The sequence below is a fragment of the Labrus bergylta genome, chromosome 16, assembly GCF_963930695.1.
Source record: "Labrus bergylta chromosome 16, fLabBer1.1, whole genome shotgun sequence".
Lineage (NCBI taxonomy): Eukaryota > Metazoa > Chordata > Actinopteri > Labriformes > Labridae > Labrus > Labrus bergylta.
In genome coordinates this window covers 1,639,612-1,664,107 of record NC_089210.1, presented here as the reverse complement: position 1 = coordinate 1,664,107, position 24,496 = coordinate 1,639,612, and the positions used below count along the sequence as shown (strand labels likewise).

Genomic DNA, 24,496 nt, shown 5'->3' with positions numbered 1-24,496 from the left:
CTCAGAAATTAAATGAAGCCCAACAGGTGACCTAACCTACCACATAGTGTAAATATATATATATTTACTGTATATATATATACATATATATACTGTATATATATATATATGTATATATATATATATATACATATATATATATACTGTATATATATATATATATATATATTTTGTCTCATTTTGATTTGAAAACAGTGAAATCGATGTCCGTAGGCCTCATGGATTTTGTTGAAGTTTTTTAGTGCCAGCATCATCAGCATGCTGTGTTAAGGTCAGATCTCTTTCTCCCACTGTTTATTATAGATTTTTTCCATATATTTCCCTTATTCCCGGGCATTGTGGCTCTGTCAGATGTAGTTGTGTGTGTGTGTGTGTGTGTGTGTGTGTGTGTGTGTGTGTGTGTGTGTGTGTGTGTGTGTGTGTGTGTGTGTGTGTGTGTGTGTGTGTGTGTGTGTGTGTGTGTGTGTGTGACGGGGTTGTGGACCGATCCTGGAAAAGGACAAACTATCGCGATCGTTTTTCGCTTTATTGTGGAGAGTTGGGAGAGAATCAGTAGAGGTTCATACAGGGAGCAAAACAAGCCCAAACAAACAACTGCACTTCAGAAAACAAGCCCAAACAAACAAACAACTGCACTTTAGAAAACAATCCCAAACAAACAAACAACTACACTTTACAAAACAATCCCAAACAAACAAACAACTACACTTTACAAAACAATCCCAAACAAACAAACAACTACACTTTACAAAACAATCCCAAACAAACAACTGCACTTCAGAAAACAAGCCCAAACAAACAAACAACTGCACTTCAGAAAACAAGCCCAAACAAACAAACAACTGCACTTTAGAAAACAATCCCAAACAAACAAACAACTACACTTTACAAAACAATCCCAAACAAACAAACAACTACACTTTACAAAACAATCCCAAACAAACAAACAACTACACTTTAGAAAACAATCCCAAACAAACAACTACACTTTAGAAAACAATCCCAAACAAACAAACAACTGCACTTTAGAAAACAATCCCAAACAAACAACTGCACTTTAGAAAACAATCCCAAACAAACAACTACACTTTAGAAAACAATCCCAAACAAACAAACAACTACACTTTAGAAAACAAGCCCAAACAAACAACTGCACTTTAGAAAACAATCCCAAACAAACAACTGCACTTTAGAAAACAATCCCAAACAAACAACTGCACTTTAGAAAACAAGCCCAAACAAACAACTGCACTTTAGAAAACAATCCCAAACAAACAACTGCACTTTACAAAACAATCCCAAACAAACAACTACACTTTAGAAAACAATCCCAAACAAACAACTGCACTTTAGAAAACAAGCCCAAACAAACAACTGCACTTTAGAAAACAATCCCAAACAAACAACTGCACTTTAGAAAACAATCCCAAACAAACAAACAACTGCACTTCAGAAAACAAGCCCAAACAAACAAACAACTGCACTTTAGAAAACAATCCCAAACAAACAACTGCACTTTAGAAAACAATCCCAAACAAACAACTGCACTTTAGAAAACAATCCCAAACAAACAACTACACTTTACAAAACAATCCCAAACAAACAACTACACTTTAGAAAACAATCCCAAACAAACAAACAACTACACTTTAGAAAACAATCCCAAACAAACAAACAACTGCACTTTAGAAAACAATCCCAAACAAACAACTGCACTTTAGAAAACAATCCCAAACAAACAACTACACTTTAGAAAACAATCCCAAACAAACAAACAACTACACTTTAGAAAACAAGCCCAAACAAACAACTGCACTTTAGAAAACAATCCCAAACAAACAACTGCACTTTAGAAAACAAGCCCAAACAAACAACTGCACTTTACAAAACAATCCCAAACAAACAACTGCACTTTAGAAAACAAGCCCAAACAAACAACTGCACTTTAGAAAACAATCCCAAACAAACAACTGCACTTTAGAAAACAATCCCAAACAAACAAACAACTGCACTTCAGAAAACAAGCCCAAACAAACAAACAACTGCACTTTAGAAAACAATCCCAAACAAACAACTACACTTTAGAAAACAAGCCCAAACAAACAACTGCACTTTAGAAAACAAGCCCAAACAAACAACTACACTTTACAAAACAAGCCCAAAAACCCGCAACCCGCGACTGACGATATTTGCAAGCGACTTACGGAAAAACAAGCCCAAAGTCGCTTATAACAAACAGACCTGGCAACACTAGACGTCACGCCCCGGATGTAACGCACTCTGCTGGAAAGAGCGCGAAACTGACTGAAAGTAAAGACGATGATTTTGTAAGAAAACTGCATTAAATGTGCAGCTCGTTTTGATATTTTAGTGACAAAAACATAAATCTTTTAGACTATACTAAGTATTCTTGGGATTATGTTTAATTTTGTCTATTTATGTTTTATATTTACTTTTTATTTTTATTAATATTATAGTTTTTATTTTATTTTTTATTAATATTATAGTTTTTATTTTATTTTGATCCTTTAAGCACTTGTTTCTATTTCTTTTCCTGCTCTTACCTTCTTATTGCTGTTCTCTTTTGATTTACTTTTAGCTCTTTTCTTACATCTTTTTAAATCTTTGGTTCCTCTTGGTCTCAGCTCGTGTTGTTGGGTTCTTGTGATGGTTCTTGTGATGGTTCTTGTGATTCCTGGGTTCTTATGATGGTTCTTGTGTTGCCTGGGTTCTTATGATGGTTCTTGTGTTTCCTGGGTTCTTATGATGGTTCTTGTGATGCCTGGGTTCTTATTATGGTTCTTGTGTTGCCTGGGTTCTTATTATGGTTCTTGTGATGGTTCTTGTGTTTCCTGGGTTCTTATGATGGTTCTTGTGATGGTTCTTGTGTTTCCTGGGTTCTTATGATGGTTCTTGTCATGGTTCTTGTGTTTCCTGGGTTCTTGTGATGGTTCTTGTGATGGTTCTTGTGATGCCTGGGTTCTTGTGATGGTTCTTGTGATGGTTCTTGTGTTTCCTGGGTTCTTGTGATGGTTCTTGTGATGGTTCTTGTGATGGTTCTTGTGTTTCCTGGGTTCTTGTGATGGTTCTTGTGATGGTTCTTAAGATGGTTCTTGTGATGGTTCTTATGATGGTTCTTGTGATGGTTCTTGTGATGGTTCTTGTGATGCCTGGGTTCTTGTGATGGTTCTTGTGATGGTTCTTATGATGGTTGGGTTCTATATGTCTGTTGGGTATCGTGCACTTTGGGTTCTTTTCTGTTGAATTGTATTTAATTATTTTTAGTATTTTGTATTTGTTTGTTCTTGTTGTTGTTTATGTTCTTCTGTGTTTGGTTTAGTTTGTTTTTGTTTTTGTCAAAGCACTTTGTAAACCTGTGTTTTTAAAAAGGTGCTGTATGAATAAAGTTATTATTATTATTAATTTTCTTATAATTAATTTGAAGCTAATGATTAATGATAGTCAGCCCTAAATTTGACATTAATTTTTTTTTTTTGCATTTAAGTTTCTCAGACTAAACATCTGAGACACTAACTTACAAAACAGTTTTGAATTCTCTCTCAACTGAAGCCCCAGTCCCACCCCGGAACATGTATATAAACTTCAGCTGCTTTTCTCAAAGCGCTTTTACACATTCACACACTGATGTCAGAGGTTTCTGTGTACCAGTGACCATCTTACACATTCATACACCACAGACGAAGCAGCAGGAGCAACTTGGGGTTAATTGTCTTGCCCAAGGACACATGAGACATGTTGCTGCAGGAGCTGGGGATTGAACACCTGATCTTCCAGTTGAGAGACGACCGACTCTACCAACCGAGCCACAGCCGCCACATGTGATCCCACTGACCCACAGACGACTGGGAGGTTTAATGACTCGAGGTGAAACCAGGACACCAACTCTCCTGTGAGTCACCGTTGATCCACAGAGGATTACATTTCCAGCAGTTATTTTCAGAGGAGGAGAGGTGAATCGTCTTCAAGACGTCCAGCTGCCTTTGGAATCGAGCATCAGTTTACCTCGACCTGGATGACTGAGAACCGACACAGACATCTTGCAGTGAAAGCAGCTCTCTGTTTCTCTCACCACACATTATTATTTCTTCGGTGAGTAACTGTTGGCTCGGTAGATTTTTGTTGTGCCGTTTTTCTCGAGTCAGAGGAGACATGCTTGTCGAGAGTGATAGAAAAACAATACTTTCACCGTTTTCACACAACTGCTCAGGCGATGTGAGAAGCCTGACTCATCAGCTTGGCCTTTAAAAAGTTTGTTCACAAGACGGATCGAGATGATCAAACTCAGGTCAGTATTCACTCTAAATATTTTCTGGCTGTGTTTAAATAAAAGCATGAATCATTACGGACTGTTATAGGAAAAGTTTTTACTCAAAAATAAAACTCCACACCAACATGATTTATCTTAAGATCCTATTTATTTGTAGTGCAAAAGTGGAACAGACAGGACTACAAATGTTTGACTTGCCTCTGATTCCCTGTGTGACGAATGCTACGCTATCATCTACAAACCCCATCGTATATGATACAAACACAAAGTACTACTTCACCCTTTTCAAACCATGCAATGTGCAGAACAGAAAAGTGACAACACCATAAATTACAAACTCCAAAACAATGAACACAAGTAGAAAAATGTCCGCACACCACATCAGGACTCAGGTGTGAGTAGAAAACAGCACAGACACTCACAGGGACGGAGTACAAGTCACCAAACAGCAGCTCTGACACGGGGGACTAAAGAGGTCCACCTCTGGTGGAAGGGAGAAAGTGATTCGCTTTCAGTCGAGCTAGATGTGGCGTTCATGTGTGCGCCGTCTAACATGTTCACCCACCTCCATATTCCAGTCAAAAAAAAACATGATTCCAGTTTTTCTTCCAGATCAGTCAAATGAAAATTAGAAGGTAGCAGCGGTAAAACAGCCGTTAGCTGATTCATGACTGTTTAGTGTTTTTATCAGTTCCAGTCTTTAAGATAAACTCAGACGCCTTAATTTCCCTGTAAACGCTCTGTTTAACGAGTATATAAAGTGGTGAGTGCGATTAGGTCTGACCCACAAACAAAACCCTGTTTCAATCTTTGGGACTCGAGGAAAAAGTCTGGAAAGTATAATCACATTTTAAATCAGGAAATCAGAGAAAAATCTAAATTAACTAAAGCCAAATTAAAATGTAGGAGTCTTGAAGTTGAGTGTTTTTGTGTCAGAGGAGACGAGGCGGTCTCATCCAAAGAGGAGGGAGATCTTATTTGAGGTGTGGATTAACCGACCCTCTAGGAAAGTGCTTTTAGTGTATCTAGTGAAGCTTTCCATTATTATTTAGATTAGAGATCTTAGTGAAAATCCATTAACACCCTGTCATGGTCGCTGTACCTTTACGACGTCAAACCCACCTCAAAACAAAAAAAAAAGAAAAACAGTGAAGAAGTTCTAAACAAACAAAGAAAAACCAAAGAGACGCACTAAAGGTTGACAGAGACGGTCTTGACCTCAGTCCTCCGCAGCTTCTTTAAGCCCTTCTAGAAATTTACCCCGAAAAACTCCTCTGACAAATCTACTTCACATTTCATCTCAAGAGCTAAACATAAAAGATAAAAAAAATAAGTTTTAAAACAGACTTTAAAGAAACAGGAGAGAGTCACCGAAAGTCACCTTAAAAGGTGAGTCAGCGTCTTTTCAGGCCCCTCGCTCTCCTCCATCACATTCAGTTTCTTTTTAAGAGTCCAATAAAAAGTCAAACGCAGCCAGCAGTTTCTCTCGCCCTCTGGGAAACACTGCTGTCATACCGTGGAGAGCCAGCAGGGGGCAGTAGCAGCATGAGGGTTACTCTCTTAAGGTGCAGAGATCCAGTGGAGGTATGAAGGCAAGAAGGTGCGGGGGGAGTTCAGCCGTTAGCTCCCCTCGTCGTGTTTGAAGCTCTGTGTGATTGTTTTTTCTTTTTTTTTTTATCTGGGCTGCTGTCGTACGAGGCCTCGCCTGGCGTTGGTCGACTGTCTCTGCTGGGCGAGGAATGACATGGCCTGGTTAGACGGTCCCTGGCGCTCGCCGGATACCTTCTGATGCAACGCCATCCCCTGAGACGGAGAGAAGAGAAGTGAGGAGAAGTGACAGAGTCAGAACTTCAGAATGAAATAAAAACTCTTGTTGGCCTCAAAACTCTTTTCATCATGTTTTTTAATCCTCAAAGCAAAGTTATCAGACGTTATCAGGCCACACAAAGTGTTTCTATAAACTCTAACAAAGAGTTTCTGGTGTTGAGAAACACGCCTTTTGAGTGTGAAACTAAGACTCTCTGGATTATTATTATTTCTTTCATGTTTTCCATCAGTCATACAAATTATTATCAACCAAAATAATACCATAACATTTAAATTAGTTACACTTTTCAAGAATGAAATCAGGATCACATGAGATATTTACCTTTATATCCCGGGACACAACAGAGAAAACACATAAAATAAAACAAAATATATATATATATATATATATATATATACATACACACACACACATATATAGAATTAAATAAATATAGAAACATGTACATTAATGTCCCATTCATTCATGTCACACAAATCTCGTCCCTCGCATCCCACCCTCCCTGGATTATTGTCCCGAACGCTGACTCATATTTTCTTTTAGATTTCAAGAGGTTGCTTCTGAAAAAGGTTCAGGACTTAAGTTTGTACTATCAGAGACAAAAAGGTGGAAGGAAAAAAGAGGGACAAGAAAGTCAATAAATACAATCAGCTGTAGAAGCTTCAGTGTCTCTCCTCCTCCTCATCTGTCCTAAAGATATCTTTTTTTGTAATGTCCATGTTTTGATGTTTTTATACTCTCACTCACCATGTTGTACCAGGCACTGATGATGAGTTTCTCCTCCTGGTCGTGTCTGACTCGGCTCTTCTCGAAGTCATGCTGCACAAAAAAAAAAAACAACAACCATAAATACACTCCCTCTTCCTCCTGTACTGCCAGCCTGGTGGTTCAGACCGAGGCCGCTGTGCTAAAGATCTGACCCGTCTCCGATGTGGATCTACCTCTCTGGTCTGAGTGCAGTGTGAACGCAGACGTGACTTCTGATTGGAATATGTTGCCTTTAAATCTCAGTTCCTCGTCATCGTTCCACTTATTTAAACATGTTTTGTTTTCTCATCTTCAAACTTATTGTGTTTGTTTTCAGTAACGTCAACACTGTTTATTTATTTCTCTCTATGTATAGACTGAATCTCTCCTCTAAAGTGTCTAGAGTTGTAGCTTATTGTTGTATTTGTTCTCTGTGTTGTCCCTTGTTTTGTTTTGTTTTCTGCTGTATGTATTACTTTGTAATTATATGTTTGGAACTCCCTTGAAAACGAGGCGATACACCTCAAGGGGCTTATCCTAATATAATACATTTCTCATGTGTCCTTCTGTTTTCAAACATTTCTCACCTCCAGATGTTGGATTTTTCTCTCCTTCTCCGACAGCTGGTTCTTCAGAGCCTGGACGTCAGGAGACGGCGTCACCGGCGCCTGCTTAGGATCCAGGGTTTTGATCACCTGCACGTACAAGATTAAGTGTTCTAACAACATCATTAAAATTTGAAATCAGGGTTGTTCTGATGCAGACACCGCTTTCACTATCTGCCTCCACTGAAGCCTAAATGCATTATGGGTAATTATGCCGTTCTACAACAGCTATAAAAACATTTGCTTGAGTTTCTGTTTTAAAGAGTGAAAAAAACAGCCATCTCATTTTCCTCTCAGAGCCACATGCTGCAGACAGCACGGTCTGTTTCCATCGGACTGACCGTTCTCGCCTTCTCCACGTAGCGTTTGTATCGCTCCTCCATCTGCTTCATGTCCTCGTCCTTCTTGCGCAGGCTCTCCTGGAGTTCGTCTATCTTCTTTGCCACTGTGGAGAGAACAAGTGAGAGTGGAGGAAAATAAAAACCAGAGAGAGCATGGAGAGATGTTTTTGGGAGGAAAATGTCGTACTGTTGCCGTCGGCTTTGGGCTCCAGGTCGTCGATGACTTCTCTTTTCTTCTGGAGGTCAGAGTGAGCCTCATGGAGCTTCTCCCTGAAACATGACGTATGTAGTGGAGGTTTTTTAATACGACATTTTGAGGAGGCCACATGTATGAATAATCTGAAGAAGAAGAAGAATACTTACAGATGCTCCTCGAGCTTCTTCTTCAGTAAAGACGACTTGAGAAAGAAAAACAGAATATTAAACTCAAATAACTCAGAGCGTTCTATAAGAGCAAACACAAACACACAGTTTCAGCTGCAGAAGTCAAGCTGTCAGAGACTACAATCATGGGGGGCAGAGAGTGCAGGGGGGGGCGTACTTACGATGGCCTGATTTTGGCAGAGTTGAGCGGCGGGGGGGCAGGCGGAGAGAGACAGACAGAGAGGACGTTAACAGTGATCACCACAGCAAACATGGGGTTAAATTCCCACGCAACGTGTATCAAAGTCGGACAAACGATCACGGCAATCCTCAACAGAGAAGCGTTCAAATCATTCATCTTAATGTGTGCCATGCATTATATTTGGATGTAACACTTCAGAGAGGGTTTACTCACATCCTCAGTTTTACTGTCCTGCTGCTGCAGAGCTTTCTGGAGCTCCTCCACCTGAGAACGCAGCTCCGAGATCTGCTGCTCGTTTAATCTGCAAAAAGAACAAAAACAAGATAAAGCACAGCAAGAAATGTGAAGAACAGAAAGAGGAAAAAAATGAGTGTTACTGATATTCAATCAATCAATTTTTATTTGTATAGCATCAACTCATAACAAGTGTTATCTGGAGACACTTTACAAACAGCAGGTAAAAGACCTTACTCATTGTTATGTTACAAAGATCCGGCCTATCCATCATGAGCACTTTAGCAAAGCAGCAAAAGTTACAGTGGTAAGAAAACAAAAAAATATTACTGCCTGGGGTTTAATGTTCCTCAGAACTGAATGAAAAGTGTAACTGTGGCAGGGCAGAGAAGAGAAGAAGGGAATGCATTCACCAAAAAACAAAAAAAAACAGAGTAGACTTTGAAGACCTTCATTACACAGGAGAGGTCGCAACACAACCGTCTCCAGGAGGAATATGACCTTGAAGAGCTTATAATCATCGTTCTCTTAATCAGATGTTATAAAACTCCCCTCAGACCTTCGATTACTGAAATCAAATCAGTGCATCCCTGAGTCCAACTGGAAGTGTGTGCCGAAAGTTTACAGTCTCTCGCCAAGCATTAATTAAATTAAATCACTTTTAAAAACATTTTTATGGTAAGGCCTTCTTATAATCCTTGTTTCATCCATGATGTTTTATTTGTTTTACTGTTAACTTTAGCTAATCTTTGTCTCGGTTGTTTCTCTTTTCTCTGTTCATTGGATGATCGCTGCTCTGTTGTTTTATTTTTCATGCTTTTTTAATAAGATTTTATTGTTGTGTATTTGACTGTTGGGATTTTTCTTTTTTCTGTAAAGCACTTTGTGATGTTGGTTTTGATAAGTGCTTTATAAATAAACTTTATCATTATTATTATTATTTATTATTATGATGAAACTTCCACCCGTGGCCCCTTTCCGCATGTCATTCCCCGCTCTCTCTCTCCCTGGTTTCAGACTCTATCCACTGTCCTCTCTCTCTCTCTGGTTTCAGACTCTATCCACTGTCCTCTCTCTCTCTCTGGTTTCTGACTCTATCCACTGTCCTCTCTCTCTCTGGTTTCAGACTCTATCCACTGTCCTCTCTCTCTCTGGTTTCTGACTCTATCCACTGTCCTCTCTCTCTCTGGTTTCTGACTCTATCCACTGTCCTCTCTCTCTCCCTGGTTTCTGACTCTATCCACTGTCCTCTCTCTCTCTGGTTTCAGACTCTATCCACTGTCCTCTCTCTCTCTGGTTTCTGACTCTATCCACTGTCCTCTCTCTCTCTGGTTTCTGACTCTATCCACTGTCCTCTCTCTCTCTCTGGTTTCAGACTCTATCCACTGTCCTCTCTCTCTCTCTGGTTTCAGACTCTATCCACTGTCCTCTCTCTCTCTCTGGTTTCAGACTCTATCCACTGTCCTCTCTCTCTCTCTCTGGTTTCAGACTCTATCCACTGTCCTCTCTCTCTCTGGTTTCTGACTCTATCCACTGTCCTCTCTCTCTCTGGTTTCTGACTCTATCCACTGTCCTCTCTCTCTCCCTGGTTTCAGACTCTATCCACTGTCCTCTCTCTCTCTGGTTTCAGACTCTATCCACTGTCCTCTCTCTCTCTGGTTTCAGACTCTATCCACTGTCCTCTCTCTCTCTGGTTTCTGACTCTATCCACTGTCCTCTCTCTCTCTGGTTTCTGACTCTATCCACTGTCCTCTCTCTCTCCCTGGTTTCAGACTCTATCCACTGTCCTCTCTCTCTCTCTCTGGTTTTTGACTCTATCCACTGTCCTCTCTCTCTCTCCCTGGTTTCAGACTCTATCCACTGTCCTCTCTCTCTCTCTCTGGTTTCTGACTCTATCCACTGTCCTCTCTCTCTCCCTGGTTTCAGACTCTATCCACTGTCCTCTCTCTCTCCCTGGTTTCAGACTCTATCCACTGTCCTCTCTCTCTCCCTGGTTTCTGACTCTATCCACTGTCCTCTCTCTCTCTCTCTGGTTTCAGACTCTATCCACTGTCCTCTCTCTCTCCCCCTGGTTTCAGACTCTATCCACTGTCCTCTCTCTCTCCCTCTGGTTTCTGACTCTATCCACTGTCCTCTCTCTCTCTCTCTGGTTTCAGACTCTATCCACTGTCCTCTCTCTCTCTCTGGTTTCAGACTCTATCCACTGTCCTCTCTCTCTCTCTGGTTTCAGACTCTATCCACTGTCCTCTCTCTCTCTCTCTGGTTTCAGACTCTATCCACTGTCCTCTCTCTCTCTGGTTTCAGACTCTATCCACTGTCCTCTCTCTCTCTGGTTTCTGACTCTATCCACTGTCCTCTCTCTCTCTGGTTTCTGACTCTATCCACTGTCCTCTCTCTCTCCCTGGTTTCAGACTCTATCCACTGTCCTCTCTCTCTCTCTCTGGTTTTTGACTCTATCCACTGTCCTCTCTCTCTCCCTGGTTTCAGACTCTATCCACTGTCCTCTCTCTCTCTGGTTTCAGACTCTATCCACTGTCCTCTCTCTCTCTCCCCCTGGTTTTTGACTCTATCCACTGTCCTCTCTCTCTCTCTGGTTTCAGACTCTATCCACTGTCCTCTCTCTCTCCCTGGTTTCTGACTCTATCCACTGTCCTCTCTCTCTCCCTGGTTTCTGACTCTATCCACTGTCCTCTCTCTCTCCCTGGTTTCTGACTCTATCCACTGTCCTCTCTCTCTCTCTCTCTGGTTTCAGACTCTATCCACTGTCCTCTCTCTCTCTCTGGTTTCTGACTCTATCCACTGTCCTCTCTCTCTCTCTGGTTTCAGACTCTATCCACTGTCCTCTCTCTCTCTCTGGTTTCTGACTCTATCCACTGTCCTCTCTCTCTCTGGTTTCTGACTCTATCCACTGTCCTCTCTCTCTCTGGTTTCTGACTCTATCCACTGTCCTCTCTCTCTCTCTCTGGTTTCAGACTCTATCCACTGTCCTCTCTCTCTCCCTGGTTTCTGACTCTATCCACTGTCCTCTCTCTCTCTCTCTCTGGTTTCAGACTCTATCCACTGTCCTCTCTCTCTCTGGTTTCTGACTCTATCCACTGTCCTCTCTCTCTCTGGTTTCTGACTCTATCCACTGTCCTCTCTCTCTGGTTTCTGACTCTATCCACTGTCCTCTCTCTCTCTGGTTTCTGACTCTATCCACTGTCCTCTCTCTCTCTGGTTTCTGACTCTATCCACTGTCCTCTCTCTCTCTGGTTTCTGACTCTATCCACTGTCCTCTCTCTCTCTCTCTGGTTTCTGACTCTATCCACTGTCCTCTCTCTCTCTCTCTGGTTTCTGACTCTATCCACTGTCCTCTCTCTCTCTCTCTGGTTTCAGACTCTATCCACTGTCCTCTCTCTCTCTGGTTTCAGACTCTATCCACTGTCCTCTCTCTCTCTGGTTTCTGACTCTATCCACTGTCCTCTCTCTCTCTGGTTTCTGACTCTATCCACTGTCCTCTCTCTCTCTGGTTTCAGACTCTATCCACTGTCCTCTCTCTCTCTCTCTGGTTTCAGACTCTATCCACTGTCCTCTCTCTCTCTGGTTTCAGACTCTATCCACTGTCCTCTCTCTCTCTCTCTGGTTTCAGACTCTATCCACTGTCCTCTCTCTCTCTGGTTTCAGACTCTATCCACTGTCCTCTCTCTGCATTAAAGGCACGAAAAGCCCAAAATAAATCTTTACATTTTTTAAAAAAAATCACTGCATCCCTGAGTCCAACTGGAAGTGTGCACCGAAAGTTTTACATTTTCTCTCGGAGCATTACCAAGATATAAAGTTCACTATAAACCTCTTTCATAAACCCTGAACATGTCAGGACAGCCGGCTCCTGGTGTTTTCCTAAATTGCTCTGTCACATTACATCCCTCACAGCGGGAGACTTTCGCAGTGTGACAGAAAGGGGCGGAGACAGGACATGATGCAAAAAAGGGCGCTCCAAGATTGCAGATGAAGCAACGGAGTCTGACGCCACCATGACAGCATTTTCCTTTTTCTCAATGCAACGTGTAGCTGGATGAATGAAGCAGCTTCATTACACTCACAAAATTCTGACATAACTCAGAGATACAAAAGAACAAACGTGAGGAAACGTGTTGAAGTTGGTTTAAAGATGTTTTGCAAAGCATCATGGGGACTTTTTGTACTTCTGCTGCGGGTTGTGTACGTCCCCGTACTGCCTGGCCATTCACAGCTCGACTCTACTGAGCATGCTCAGTCCACTCCCCTCCTCCTGTTACTGTTGCTGAGGATGCTTCCCACACCCTGGGCCTGGTGTTGCATGGACACACACACACACACACACACACTCCACCCACATGTCCACATGCCCACAGCCATGTAAACGCACACACACACACACACACACACAGTTGAGGGACAATCTGGCTCCGTCCTGTCTGTCCGCCAGTGCGGCCCACACAGCTCAGCTGAGCACTGAGTCTAGAGGGGGGGGTTGACATTTAGGCAGATATCACTCCTCCCATCAGCCAAACAAGCAGCCCAATGTCCAGGAACACACAATATGGTGGCCTAGAAGGGGGATGAGTACTTCACACTTGGACAGTTGGACTGCATGTTTAACACACACACACACACACACATACACACACACACGCCTACCTGTTCTGAGTTTCTAGGGCGTTCTTGCTGCGCTGAGCCTCCTCCAGTCCCGCCTGCACCTCCACCAGCTTCTGCCTGTAGGCCTCCTCCTGGACGCACAGCATCTTGTTTTCACTCTGCAGACGCACCACGGTCTCCCTGAGGACAAAGAGAACGAGGACAAAGAGAACGAGGAGGTGAAAGAAAAGCAGAGAGGACAGATGAAGTGGATCAGAGAGCGGAGAGTGGAGGCAGTTGGCCGAGCCCTCTCTACCCGACAACGCCCTGAACAAATGTGCAGCTCTGACACGTGTTGCTATTTCAGGGGCCCGATGCTGCCTCTGACTATAGAAGACTGATACAGGGCACAAGTGGTGATACAAAAATAATACAATCATAGTTATTTATTGATTGCCTTCAATTTCATATATGTATAAAAAATTAGATAAAGTCTCATAGCGCAGGTCACACCTACACATTCACACACTGATGGTAGAGGCTGCTGTGTAAAGAGTCCATCAGAAATAACTAATCCCATTCATCCACGCCGATGAAGCAGCGGGAGCAACTTGGGGTTAAGTGTCTTGCCCAAGGACACATCGGACATGTTGCTGCAGGAGTTGGAGGTTGAACCCCCAACACTCCAGTTGAAAGACGACCGACTCTACCAACTGAGCCACAGCCGCCCCTTGAGTGTATCGTTACATTCCTCAACATCCTGTAATAGACAAACATGAGGGGGCGCAGATGGCCTAGGGGTAACGTTGCACCCCATGCCTGGAGGCTATAGTCGTTCAAGCAGGCAGCCAGTGTTGAATGCTGCATCCCATTCCTCTCTCTCTCTACAGATTTCTGACTCTATCCACGGTCTTATGAGATGAAGGCAAAAAGCCCAGACTAAACCTTTAAAAAAAAAAAAATCAACGTACTTGAGCTCAGTGGGCATGATCTCTGAGGCCAGGTTTCCTACTGTGACATCAGTGTCACACAAGCCGCCTGCAGAGACAGAGAGAGAGAGAGAGAGAGAGAGAGAGAGAGAGAGAGAGAGAGAGAGAGAGAGAGAGAGAGAGAGAGAGAGAGAGAGAGAGAGAGAGAGGTTTCAGTGTCAGCTCATTAATTTTACACATTTTATTAAACAGCTTATTCTGGTTTTAATCTGCGGGGAAAACAGTCACACATACCAGAATGTGTTAACACTTTAATATCTGTGCAAGGTTGATTAACGGTCAGCTGCTTACGCTCATGTACATCTTAAATGTATTCTACATCCGAGTGTAAAATAGCTTTTTAAAAATGATTTCACTGTATTCAGAGGGGGAATGTTTTTCTTTTCTACATCGACTCACCAGCTCCGCTGAGGCACCTCTGTTGGACTTGTGCACATCGAAGCTCATCGTTTGTCTCCCGGAGTGTGTCTCTCTCAGAGATCAGACGCTAAAAAAACAGAGCACACCATGACAGAACAGAGGCTTCAGTTAGGACTGTGTTAGTTTATATTTTCAAGGTGACATCTCCTCCTCCTCTTCAGTGTAAATAAGTCTCAGAGCTCCTCTAAACATGTGTGTGAAGTTTCTTGTTCTAAATCCACTCTGATCCTGTATTTGATCATGTCTATAAACCCCTCTATTTCAGCCCTGCTCAGAACAGGCTGTTTCTGTGTCTGTACCTTTAAATATGTAAATGAGCTGTGTCTGACCACGCCCCCTCTCTGGAAGGACTTGGGTGTCTCTGTCTTTCTCGCTCCATGTCCTATTGTTTACGGTGAGAAGGCAGACTCAGAGGGCAGAACAAACACCTAGCTGTGGGAGTGTCACCCACCTGGGGGAGGGGCTACTGCCCTTTGTGATGTCATGAAGGGAAAATCTCCAAACGGCCTGTTTGAGCACACATTTTCTGAAAAGTGGAGCAGGGGAAAGACGGAGAGGATGGATTTTTTCTCATCATTGGGGGGTTTGTAGACGGACTAGAGACACATGTTAGAGTTAGAGAAACATGGAGAAGTGGATTTTGGATAATGTGTGACCTTTAAGAGTGAAAAATGTTGTTGTTTGTGTTCACACATGCAGCTCACCCTGACAACTTACTATTATTTTTAATGATAAGATTTTTTTAAAAGTCCTATTTTGGATCTCAGGAAGTCAATCGTAAGAGCATCCAGGTCCAATAACAGCCTCTCAGCGACACCCAGTTCACTTTCCCGAGGTCACCACATTAATCTATTAATAGTCTTCAGAGTGCGACCTTGATATGGGACAGACTGACGCTGATAAAACACATTGAAAGTGAAAGCATTTTGAAGCGTCTCTGCTTGTTCTTCACACACTCACTTCTTTCTCCTTCAGCAGTGCATCGTACTTGTCGTGAAGGTTCTTGTACTCAAACTGCCATTTCTCTGCTTTCATGGCCTCCGCTGAGTGCTTGGTGTGAAGCTCGTGTGCCTGCAAGTCAGAGAGCATAGCAACAGTCTGCGTCGGCACGAGCTCTCTATAAAAAAATGTGACATTCTCTGAACACGTGTAGAACGCAGGCTGTGTTTAACATCAAGTACCCTACCCCACCCCCTCTCTCCCCCCCCCTCCTCCTGCTGTCAGCTTGCCTGTCTCTTGTAGGTGTCCAGCTGGTTGCGGACGGAGTTGGCCCTGCGGAGCTCCTCCTCCAGCTCACAGGTGCGCTGCATGTACACGGTGTTGCGCTCCTCCAAGAGGCGCACCTGTCTGCGCAGGTCACCCAGATCCTCCAGCTTCCTCTTGTACGTCTCCACCAGTGCCTCGAGCTGGTTCACCCGGTCAGACGAGTGCCTGAGGGGGGGAGGAAGAGCACCGCGTGGGCACCGTCAAGTCCCAGAACAGGAATATCACTTTATTTACAAAAACACATCCGTGTGGAAATGTACCTAACTACTGAAGCCACTCTGACGCAAGCCGGTGTCAATGCATGAAAATTCACATTATCAACACAGATGTCAGAGAGGAGCTGAATGGACGTCTGTGTGTGGGCAGTGTAGGAGTTGTTTCTGTGAGGAGAAATTGATAATAGATGAACTCCTGCTTAAAGGGAACAGGCCTGTGATATTCTACATGTTGGATTCTGCCAATAAAATCCCCTAAAAAGACAAAACATTGTGTAAGCTTCTCTCCTTGGTGTCGCCCAGCTCCGGGCTGTTTTTATTTTATTTTGAAAAGAGGCTCAGAAGTTCACTAAAATATTTGACAAACTAGAGGTCATGATGCATTTTCAGGCGACTATTTAAAGCTGCCAAAAATATGTTTCTAGTGGGTTTTATAACACTAAGACAACATAAAGGGATCTGACAAAGAAAACATGCAGAGCCGAGGTTCAATCTGTAGCTCCTCTTTGCTCAAATGTTTGCCAGGAGTAACTTTGTGTGTTTGCATTTTTGGGGGGAATTGCAAACACACAATGTCCCCAGTGTTTGGCGCCTTAGACTTATGACTTTGTTGCTGTGATATCCCAACATGTTAAAGTGTTAATGAAGACTGAGCTGCATTTTAAGAAGCCCTCCACGTCTTCCCTTGTTTGATGTTACATAATCTGAGTTCTCTGAGAGTGTTTTCTGCTTTGTAGTCCATGTGGCTGAACGCCCACAGAGCGTGACTTTCTGAAGTACAGCGTGTAAGGTTGTTGGTGAGAAGCCTCCACATTTAAATCAATCTGTGTGAGGAGCCCTGTGGCTGTGTCTCACCTGAGGATGTCCATCTCGTCTTTCAGGTTCTGGGCCTCCTGAGCCAGGCTGGTCAGCTCCTCGTTACGCAGCTGCAGCTCCGTCACCTCTCGCTCCAGAATCTCTCCACGCACGCGCATGTCGTCTCTGCTGTTATCCAGTCTGAGGTTTACACAAACGTTGGTGTAACAGAGCAAAGATTTAGTTTTAATTTGGATCAATTAAATAGACATAAATAAAACAGTTTGACTCCACTTCCTGTACCTGTAGTTCTCCTCCTGCAGCTGCTCCATCTGACTCTGCAGCAGCAGCAGCTTCTTGCTGGTGATGGCGGTGGACGAGGCGTCCAGACCATTAAAGCGACTCAGCTTTTCCTTCAGCAAGCGAGTCTCCACGTGCAGGGACGACTTCTCCTCCAGAGCCAACGACAACTGCAAGGAGAGAGCAGGCGACAAACAAAAAAAAAAAAAAAAGATTAGGTCAGAGATTAGGTCATGAACTAAGAAATCTCCAGGTGTAAAAAAGTGAAGCAAAGACGATAAGCAGAGTCCTCGATGCTCCCTGAAAGAATCTCAAATTAAGAACATAAAAGTTAGCTCCTTCTGTGAATCAAAGGAGAGAAATCCAAAGTGCTGACACACAACGGAGTCACAGAAGTAAAGCACAGAGCTGCAGACACAAACTTACCACCTCTCATGCTCAGACGACCTCTAACATATGCGTTATTCTTAATTCACATGCTCAGTCCTCACATACGAGTTAGTCAGCTGCTGCAAACTGTTTCAGGCAGATGGGACTTTTTCTCAATAGTGATATTGTTAGCATTAGCCTCTGGGGTCGAGACAAGACATAAACAGATGAATATACACATCTGACGGAGGGCTTTTCCGATCAGAAGATTTCTCTGTTACAGCTCAGGGGGAGAAATGTCCGGACTTCAGGCATATGCAAGCAGTTACAAGTTTAGATTTGCAAGAATGTGTGCACAAAATGTTCACGTCGTAATCAGGCTGAGGTTACTGTTAGACAAGCTGGCATGGCAGAAAAATAAAAGGGGGAGGGAGGGGGGGTTTGGAAACTTACCCGATGGACATCTTTGCAGTTTGATTTCAGCAAAACCCTCCACTGAACTTTAAGGACAGATTGCATGCTTTAGCGCAGGACCAGGAACGGTAAAATAGCTTTGAAAACAACACAAATGACTAATCTCCAACGCGTGGGCTCGGTAAGTAAACAAACAAGTGGGCAGAGAGGAGAGCAGTACAAATTATTGTTGGCTACCTACCGCTCCATCCCAAGGCAGTGTGTCAGTTTTATCTTCATGTTATACAACTATCGACTGGTTTGTATCTTCAAAAAAAATAAAAAAAAGTAAGAAGGGGACTAAATGAGTCCCCTTTCAGTCGGCGGTGCACAAACAAGCCGAGGGAACACAAACAAGAGTCTGAGGCGGGCTGATCGATACGGGCCAGGGCACACAAAGCAGCAGGCACACACAGCCAACAGAACCACACAAACACAGAGCAGCACAACTAGGCCTCAAAGTATCTGACAATCAGGTATGCAAGAGGTGAAACTGCTCGTTTGTTTTTAACATACTGAACAAACTGAACAAAACAACCCAAAGCTACAGAGCGTCATCTTTACGTTACAATCTGCAGGTTTTCAGAGCTTCAAATCCATTTTTTCAGGATATAATCTAGGACCTGTTGTTTCTTTAGGGAACGCATGCATGTGTCACTTCAAAAAAAAAAGACGGAGAGGATGGACTTTTCTCATCATTGGGGGGTTTGTAGACTAGGGACACATGTTAGTGTTAGAAAAACATGGTGAAGTGTATTCTGAATAACATGTGACCTTTAATGTTACCGCCCAAAACTTAATGAGTCAATAAACGAAACAGGACTGAAATGAAAAGGATGTGGTCTCCATTCACAGTACAAACCTGATGTTCCAGGTCTCGACAGCGCTGGCTCAGGTCCATCTTCTCGTCTGCCTCTTCACTCAGGAAGTAATACTTCCTGGACTGCAGACACAGAACGAGCAGATAAAAGATGTGAGACTCGTCATAAAGGAAGAAATAAAACATGAATGAGAGCATGAGGAGAAACAAAAACTAAAAAAAGGTGTGAAAGCGGGTTTCACCTGGTAGTCAAAGTCCCCATAGGTCTCTGGACTCCCGGGTTCAATTGAAGGCTCTTTTGATAACAGCTGAAACAAAGAAAGGAGAAGTCAATGAGAAGCTCACATACGGGAAAAACAGCCGAGCTTGTTTACAGGTTTACCAGGTTTCTGAACAACTTTACTAAGAGATTATTTTCTCATAATCTGCGCCACCGTTTTACCAGATTCACGAGCCAATAACGTCTCAGAATAGCGTTTCTGGGACTCTCTCGGGTCTCATGCCAAGCCGTGTTTCCTTTGATTGTGAATTAAGCGTGACTAAGAGAGCTGGGATTAATGCAAAGTCGAGGGAAGCAGGAGGATAAGCACTCACCTCCTGAATGGCTGTCATCACAACGTGCTGGACAGATTCCTCAAGTGTCATTATCTGCTGGATTTGCTCTGTGATTAAGAGGGGACGAAAACACAAAGCAGTGACGGCGCTGCCAAAATGCAGATTAACACAAATAGTCTCCTACATATCAAACAAACAAACACAGCCTCTTAACAGGATTTACAAACACCCTGTGCTCTACAGCTAAAGATAAAACTACAAATGATCAGATTGTTTTCTGGGCTGTTCGACACTCTTAGAGGGAAACTTTGGATTTTTTGGAGCTGGAGTCGTCTGAGGTGTTGATCAATAGTTTAGTTTAGTATTTACAGTGGATAGTCAACCTGACCACTGTGAGGAGAAACCTGACTGAAGCAGAATCTGTATCAGCTCTGATACAGATTCTGCCTACACCTGAGTATTGGTTAATGCTGAGTACACTAACAGCGCCGCAGTCCGTCTCTGGAGCGTGCCACCAGCGCCACTACACTCTGCTCCGTTTCAAATTCACTGCAAGTCTATTTTTGACGGAGCACGCTGCAGGAACGCTTCAAGCTAGACAGAATATGACAAACCGGGCAGGAAGTCAGAAAAAAGAAACGCACAGAGTGTCCTGTCAATTTCAAAATAAAACCCAACATACAGACTCCACATAATATCAAAACAATCATGAACAAACTATCCTCAAAGAAAAAGCAACATGACGTTTGCACATTGTTCTCTTGTAGATCTCCTGAGATGTGTGTAGTATACGTTTGTGTTTTTCCAGGCTGTCTGTTCAAACAAAGAGGGTCGTTGTCACCGTTTATGTTTCATCGTGTTCCTTTGAGTAAAAACACCGTCACACAGATGAAGCTGCAGAACTGAATATAACTTGTTTTTTTTTTTTGTATATCTGTGTGCTGCTCTATCCTTTGGTGTTACCTGCTGCTGGAATCTGAATTTCCTGAGGGAACCTTTCCAAGGGATTAATAAAGTTCCTATCTATCTATATAAACAGCAAAACTCCAACTCTTCCACAGCCACAGAGCTACACCGTTTAGATCGTGTTTTGGTTCTACAGCAGGATTCTTCAAACAGGCCGGCCTCTTTTGTAGGTATTATAAATGTTATGATAAGTATCTCATAAGACCCCACTTCAAAAAAATCTACACTAACCCTGAAGGTGAGGGTGGGAACATGTGGTCAGTCTATCATGTGATTTGAGTTAATCCTGTGAGATATTTCTACAAACGTCTGCATCTGCCTCCCCTCTCCGTTTACCTTGTTTCTTCTCACAGCTGACGGCACAGCCCAACACCAGCTGCACCAGCTTCCCCAGTTCAGTCACGTCGTTCATCTCTCCGATGAGGTTCACGTCTGGCATGTGGTCTTCTGATACCTGGTGACCCAGCACCTGTTCAGGGAGAGAAGGTCGAGATCATTTCAAAAGTGCACCGGAGGTTAAAACTGTAAAAGAATAAAGTGTCCTTACATCATGATAATACTCCAGCATGCTCTTCAGTATCTTTTTCAAGTTGCTGACCTGAAGGGAATAAAAGAGATCAGCGTTCAGTCATGTCATTATTTTAAATCACAGAATAATAAAACGGACATCTCGGTCATTCTCGGTGACCGCGGGCGTTTCTGTCATATCCAGCTGTTTCACAAATTACCTTCAGGCGCCAGTTGGCCTCGCTCTCCTCCTTGATCCTGCCCAGCCATGTCTCATTAAACCAAGAGGGGTCTCTGTTAACGAGAGCACAAGAGAGAAGTCTGGTGACGACAAGGATGGCCAATCTCTGGACATCAAGACTCACAGCGGGCCACGGGGCAGTGACGTCCTGTGCTACTGTTCAAACTCACCACACTGACATTTAAGGAGAGCAGCTCATTACAGTCACATGTGGACACATCACTCGGGTTGAGGAATAAATTAAGAAGAAGTTGAACATCGAGTTCAAGAAAAGAAAATGACCTTTACTTAGAAACAAAGTCTGCATCTCTGCGACAAAGTCTCACAACAAGCTATATCACTGTGGTTATTGTTATATTTACAACTGTTTCTTTTATACTATATTCTATGATTTTTAATATTTACCTTTTAATTTTAAATAAAGCCAACCTGCAAAAGATCTCAAACTGGTTTGTACTGCCGTTTGGAGTGACAAACATCTGGAAACTTGACTTGAGTGTCATCATGACAGAACACGAGGGTCACAAAATAATCTCACTTTTGCTTCAAATGTGTTCACACAACAAATCCAGACGTTAGTGTTCAAGCTTTGCATAGATAGAGACCCTATGCAATTCAACAGCGATACCACACAGATAAGCAAATCTGAGTGAGTCGACTGTGAACGAAGCTCTACCTGAAGTTTTCTCAGAGTTCCTGCTTTAACAACTGGTGTGAATGTTGGTTAACTTTGCATCATCCTGAATATGTTGCAGATCCTATATGGCAGTGATTCTAAAAGTAGGGCCTGTGGCACCTTAGGGGAGCCCGGAGGTTATGACAGGGAGGCTAAATAAAATCAATGCACTCCGTTTTCTTCCAAAGCATGGACGATTATGTGAGATTGACTTGAATGACAATGAATCTACAGCTGACGTCACAAATACTCAAACAAAAGTCATATCTCGCCATGGCTTTTATCTGTACAATAATGAAGAGAGCCACACTCCTTCATTTAGCCACAGCCTACCTGTGTGAGAGGTTTGACTGCTGCCATATTGGATTACAGGAAAAGACCATTTTACAAAGTCATGCTACAATTCACTTAGCAGACACTTTTATCCAAAGTGACGTACATCAGAGAGTAAGAACAACACTAATCCATTCATACACCACCACCAAAGCAGTGGGAGCAATGCGGGGTTAAGTGTCTTGTCCAAGGACACATCGGACATGTTGCTGAACTGGGGATCGAACCCAGTTGACCTTCCGGTTGAGAGGAGACGACTCTACCAACTGAGCCACAGCAGCCCCTACAATGCATCTTACAACTTCTTCAAAAAGATTAAAAAGAGCTTTCATTTAAATGAGTAAGATGTGAGTGTGTGCGTGTGTGTGTGTGTGTGCCCTTACATTCTGTGCAGCACGTGTGCGATGGCCACTCCACTCGTGAGGTCATGCTTGCTGTTGCATGACGGCACCTGAAACGTCTGCAGCTGCAAATGAGAAATCACAAATCAGAAACTTTTTTAAAAAAAACATGAAATATGAGATACAAAGAGATATTGTGTTAAACTTTCAAACCAAACTGAACCAGGTTGAGGACTTTGGTTGAATGTGTTGCTCATTAGTGTGGGCATTACAAAAAAACGTTTTTTTTTTCTGTGCATCTTCTTTGAAGAGGGACCGTCTCGATTACAAATGTGGCGGTCGACAGGCAGCGGTCAACTGTTGTTGAGACCTTAAGAGATGTTTCCCTCGTCTTTCTGTCATTTTGTGTCGAGTAACTGGTTGTTTCTGTCTTGTTTTATCGCACAGAAGAGCCAGTGTTTCCCACACAGACGATACCTGGGCAGGCCGCTCAAGTATATTTCCGACCTGTTTTTATTTAATATTTCATTTATTCATAAAATTGCTACATGCGCAAGAGAGCAAGAGATATGCTGATCTGTGTTTTGTGTCTGTAACTTGTTAAAAAGTGCTGCTGTGGTTTGGATGAATCGGGCAGGGCCAACTACTTTAGAAAATGGAACACAGGCCTTTAACTCTGTCAGATCTAAACTATGATCTTGTTATTGGTTTGATTGTTTTTTCTTTCTCCACTACACTGTGGTATTTATATGTTTAATCCCGTTATTGCTATCATTATTATTTGTCCTTCTATTTTTTGTTAATTTGAGCTGCCTATATACTTTTATTTTTTAGACTTACTGTAAATGCTTCTATGTTTATTTAAAATACAAAACCCATGGGAGGGGGGGAAGGGGGGGCTATAAAAACTCCAGGTTTGCAGGGTTGTGTTGTCATCCTCTTCTTTTTTATTTTTGCATTGTAATTGTGACAATGAAATGGATGTATGAATTACAACCTAATGAACGTACTGGATGATATAAACCTGTAAAGGCTGTCAAAATAAATAAAAAGTTGGTCAAAAAAAATAATAATGAAGTGCTGCTGCCTGTCTTGGCCAGGAAACTACATTTAAAAGAGGTTTTCATGGTTAAATAAATAAAATAAAAAGCATCTTTGTACGTTTTTTTGGGGGGGCACAACCTGTGGCGTGAATATTTTTAAAACCACCTACAAACATGAAGTTAAATAACTTTCTCTTAATCTGTGTAAACCTGTCCAGTCTGTGTAAACACTAGTTAAATGACTGCAGAGGATTACAGACCTACTTAGCAGGATATTTATATTAGTCTGTGTTCAGTTTATTCTCTGTGTCAAAGTGCCAAACAGGTGGATTTCCCTGTAACTGAGAAACTACTTTTGGAAAGCCAAACATTACATCACTTGTATGAAACTATGCGGGTTTGTTTTGAGTTTGTCTACTTCTGCTGACCCCGCAGGAACACTTTCAGATAACAAAAAGGAGCAAACAGAGAACAAGCAGCAAACTTACAATCTGTTTACTTAACTAGTTAGCATACTTTGCTCGCGAAAATTAGCTTCAAAACACACAGTTTACCCGCGTTGACGTTAAATTATTAAGCTAACGAGGAGGGGGTTTGTCGATTAATCGAGGTCTTGGCTTTCAAAGGTTGTCTTATATTTCGTTTCTGCTTTGCAAACACCTGCTTGCTTGTCACCTGTTAGCCAGGCGGTTAGCCAAGCTCGGAGCTAACATCCAACTCACCCAGGTTAGCAGAGAATCACACAGCTCCGCTTTATCCAGACTCATCCTGCTGAGATTATTCAAAGAAAACTCAAAGAAGTTACAAAACCAAGCGTTTGATGGCACCTTCAAGTCTTATTTTCTTCAGGCGAAGTTTGTAACTCACCCTCTGACACTTTCCACGTCAGTCATTGTCCAGAAACGGCCTCCGTCTCCTCCCCCTGCTGCTGCCGCTCCAACCAGCTTCGCGTTTGTTGCTCCTGTTATCCCAGCGAGCTTCCGTATTAAGAGCGTTCCCATGG

At 42.7% G+C, this 24,496-nt stretch overlaps 1 protein-coding gene and 1 long non-coding RNA gene across 3 annotated transcripts; one reads left to right on the top strand and one right to left on the bottom strand.

Moving 5' to 3' along the window:
* Window positions 1-3,381: 3,381 nt before the first annotated feature.
* On the top strand, window positions 3,382-4,571 carry LOC136183002 (uncharacterized). The gene is made up of 2 exons (XR_010668844.1): window positions 3,382-4,110; window positions 4,229-4,571. It is a non-coding gene; the product is annotated as an uncharacterized lncRNA (long non-coding RNA).
* hook2 (hook microtubule-tethering protein 2) lies at window positions 4,418-24,496 on the bottom strand. Of its 2 annotated transcripts, none has more exons than XM_020655655.3 (23): window positions 24,361-24,496; window positions 24,216-24,264; window positions 22,493-22,575; window positions 21,081-21,153; window positions 20,900-20,950; window positions 20,689-20,821; window positions 19,426-19,493; window positions 19,074-19,139; window positions 18,874-18,954; window positions 17,193-17,359; window positions 16,950-17,090; window positions 15,843-16,044; window positions 15,574-15,684; window positions 14,593-14,680; window positions 14,176-14,242; window positions 13,268-13,405; window positions 8,588-8,675; window positions 8,173-8,207; window positions 7,997-8,079; window positions 7,810-7,913; window positions 7,451-7,558; window positions 6,864-6,935; window positions 4,418-6,091 (listed from the first exon to the last, which is right to left on the bottom strand). In XM_020655655.3, the coding sequence occupies exons 1-23, from the start codon at window positions 24,492-24,494 to the stop codon at window positions 5,963-5,965; spliced, it is 2,271 nt and encodes a 756-aa protein (XP_020511311.3). In that variant the 5' UTR covers window positions 24,495-24,496; the 3' UTR covers window positions 4,418-5,962. The 2 variants fall into 2 exon arrangements, with proteins under 2 accessions (XP_020511311.3, XP_065820472.1); XM_065964400.1 differs by having other exon boundaries at window positions 24,216-24,261; window positions 24,361-24,467.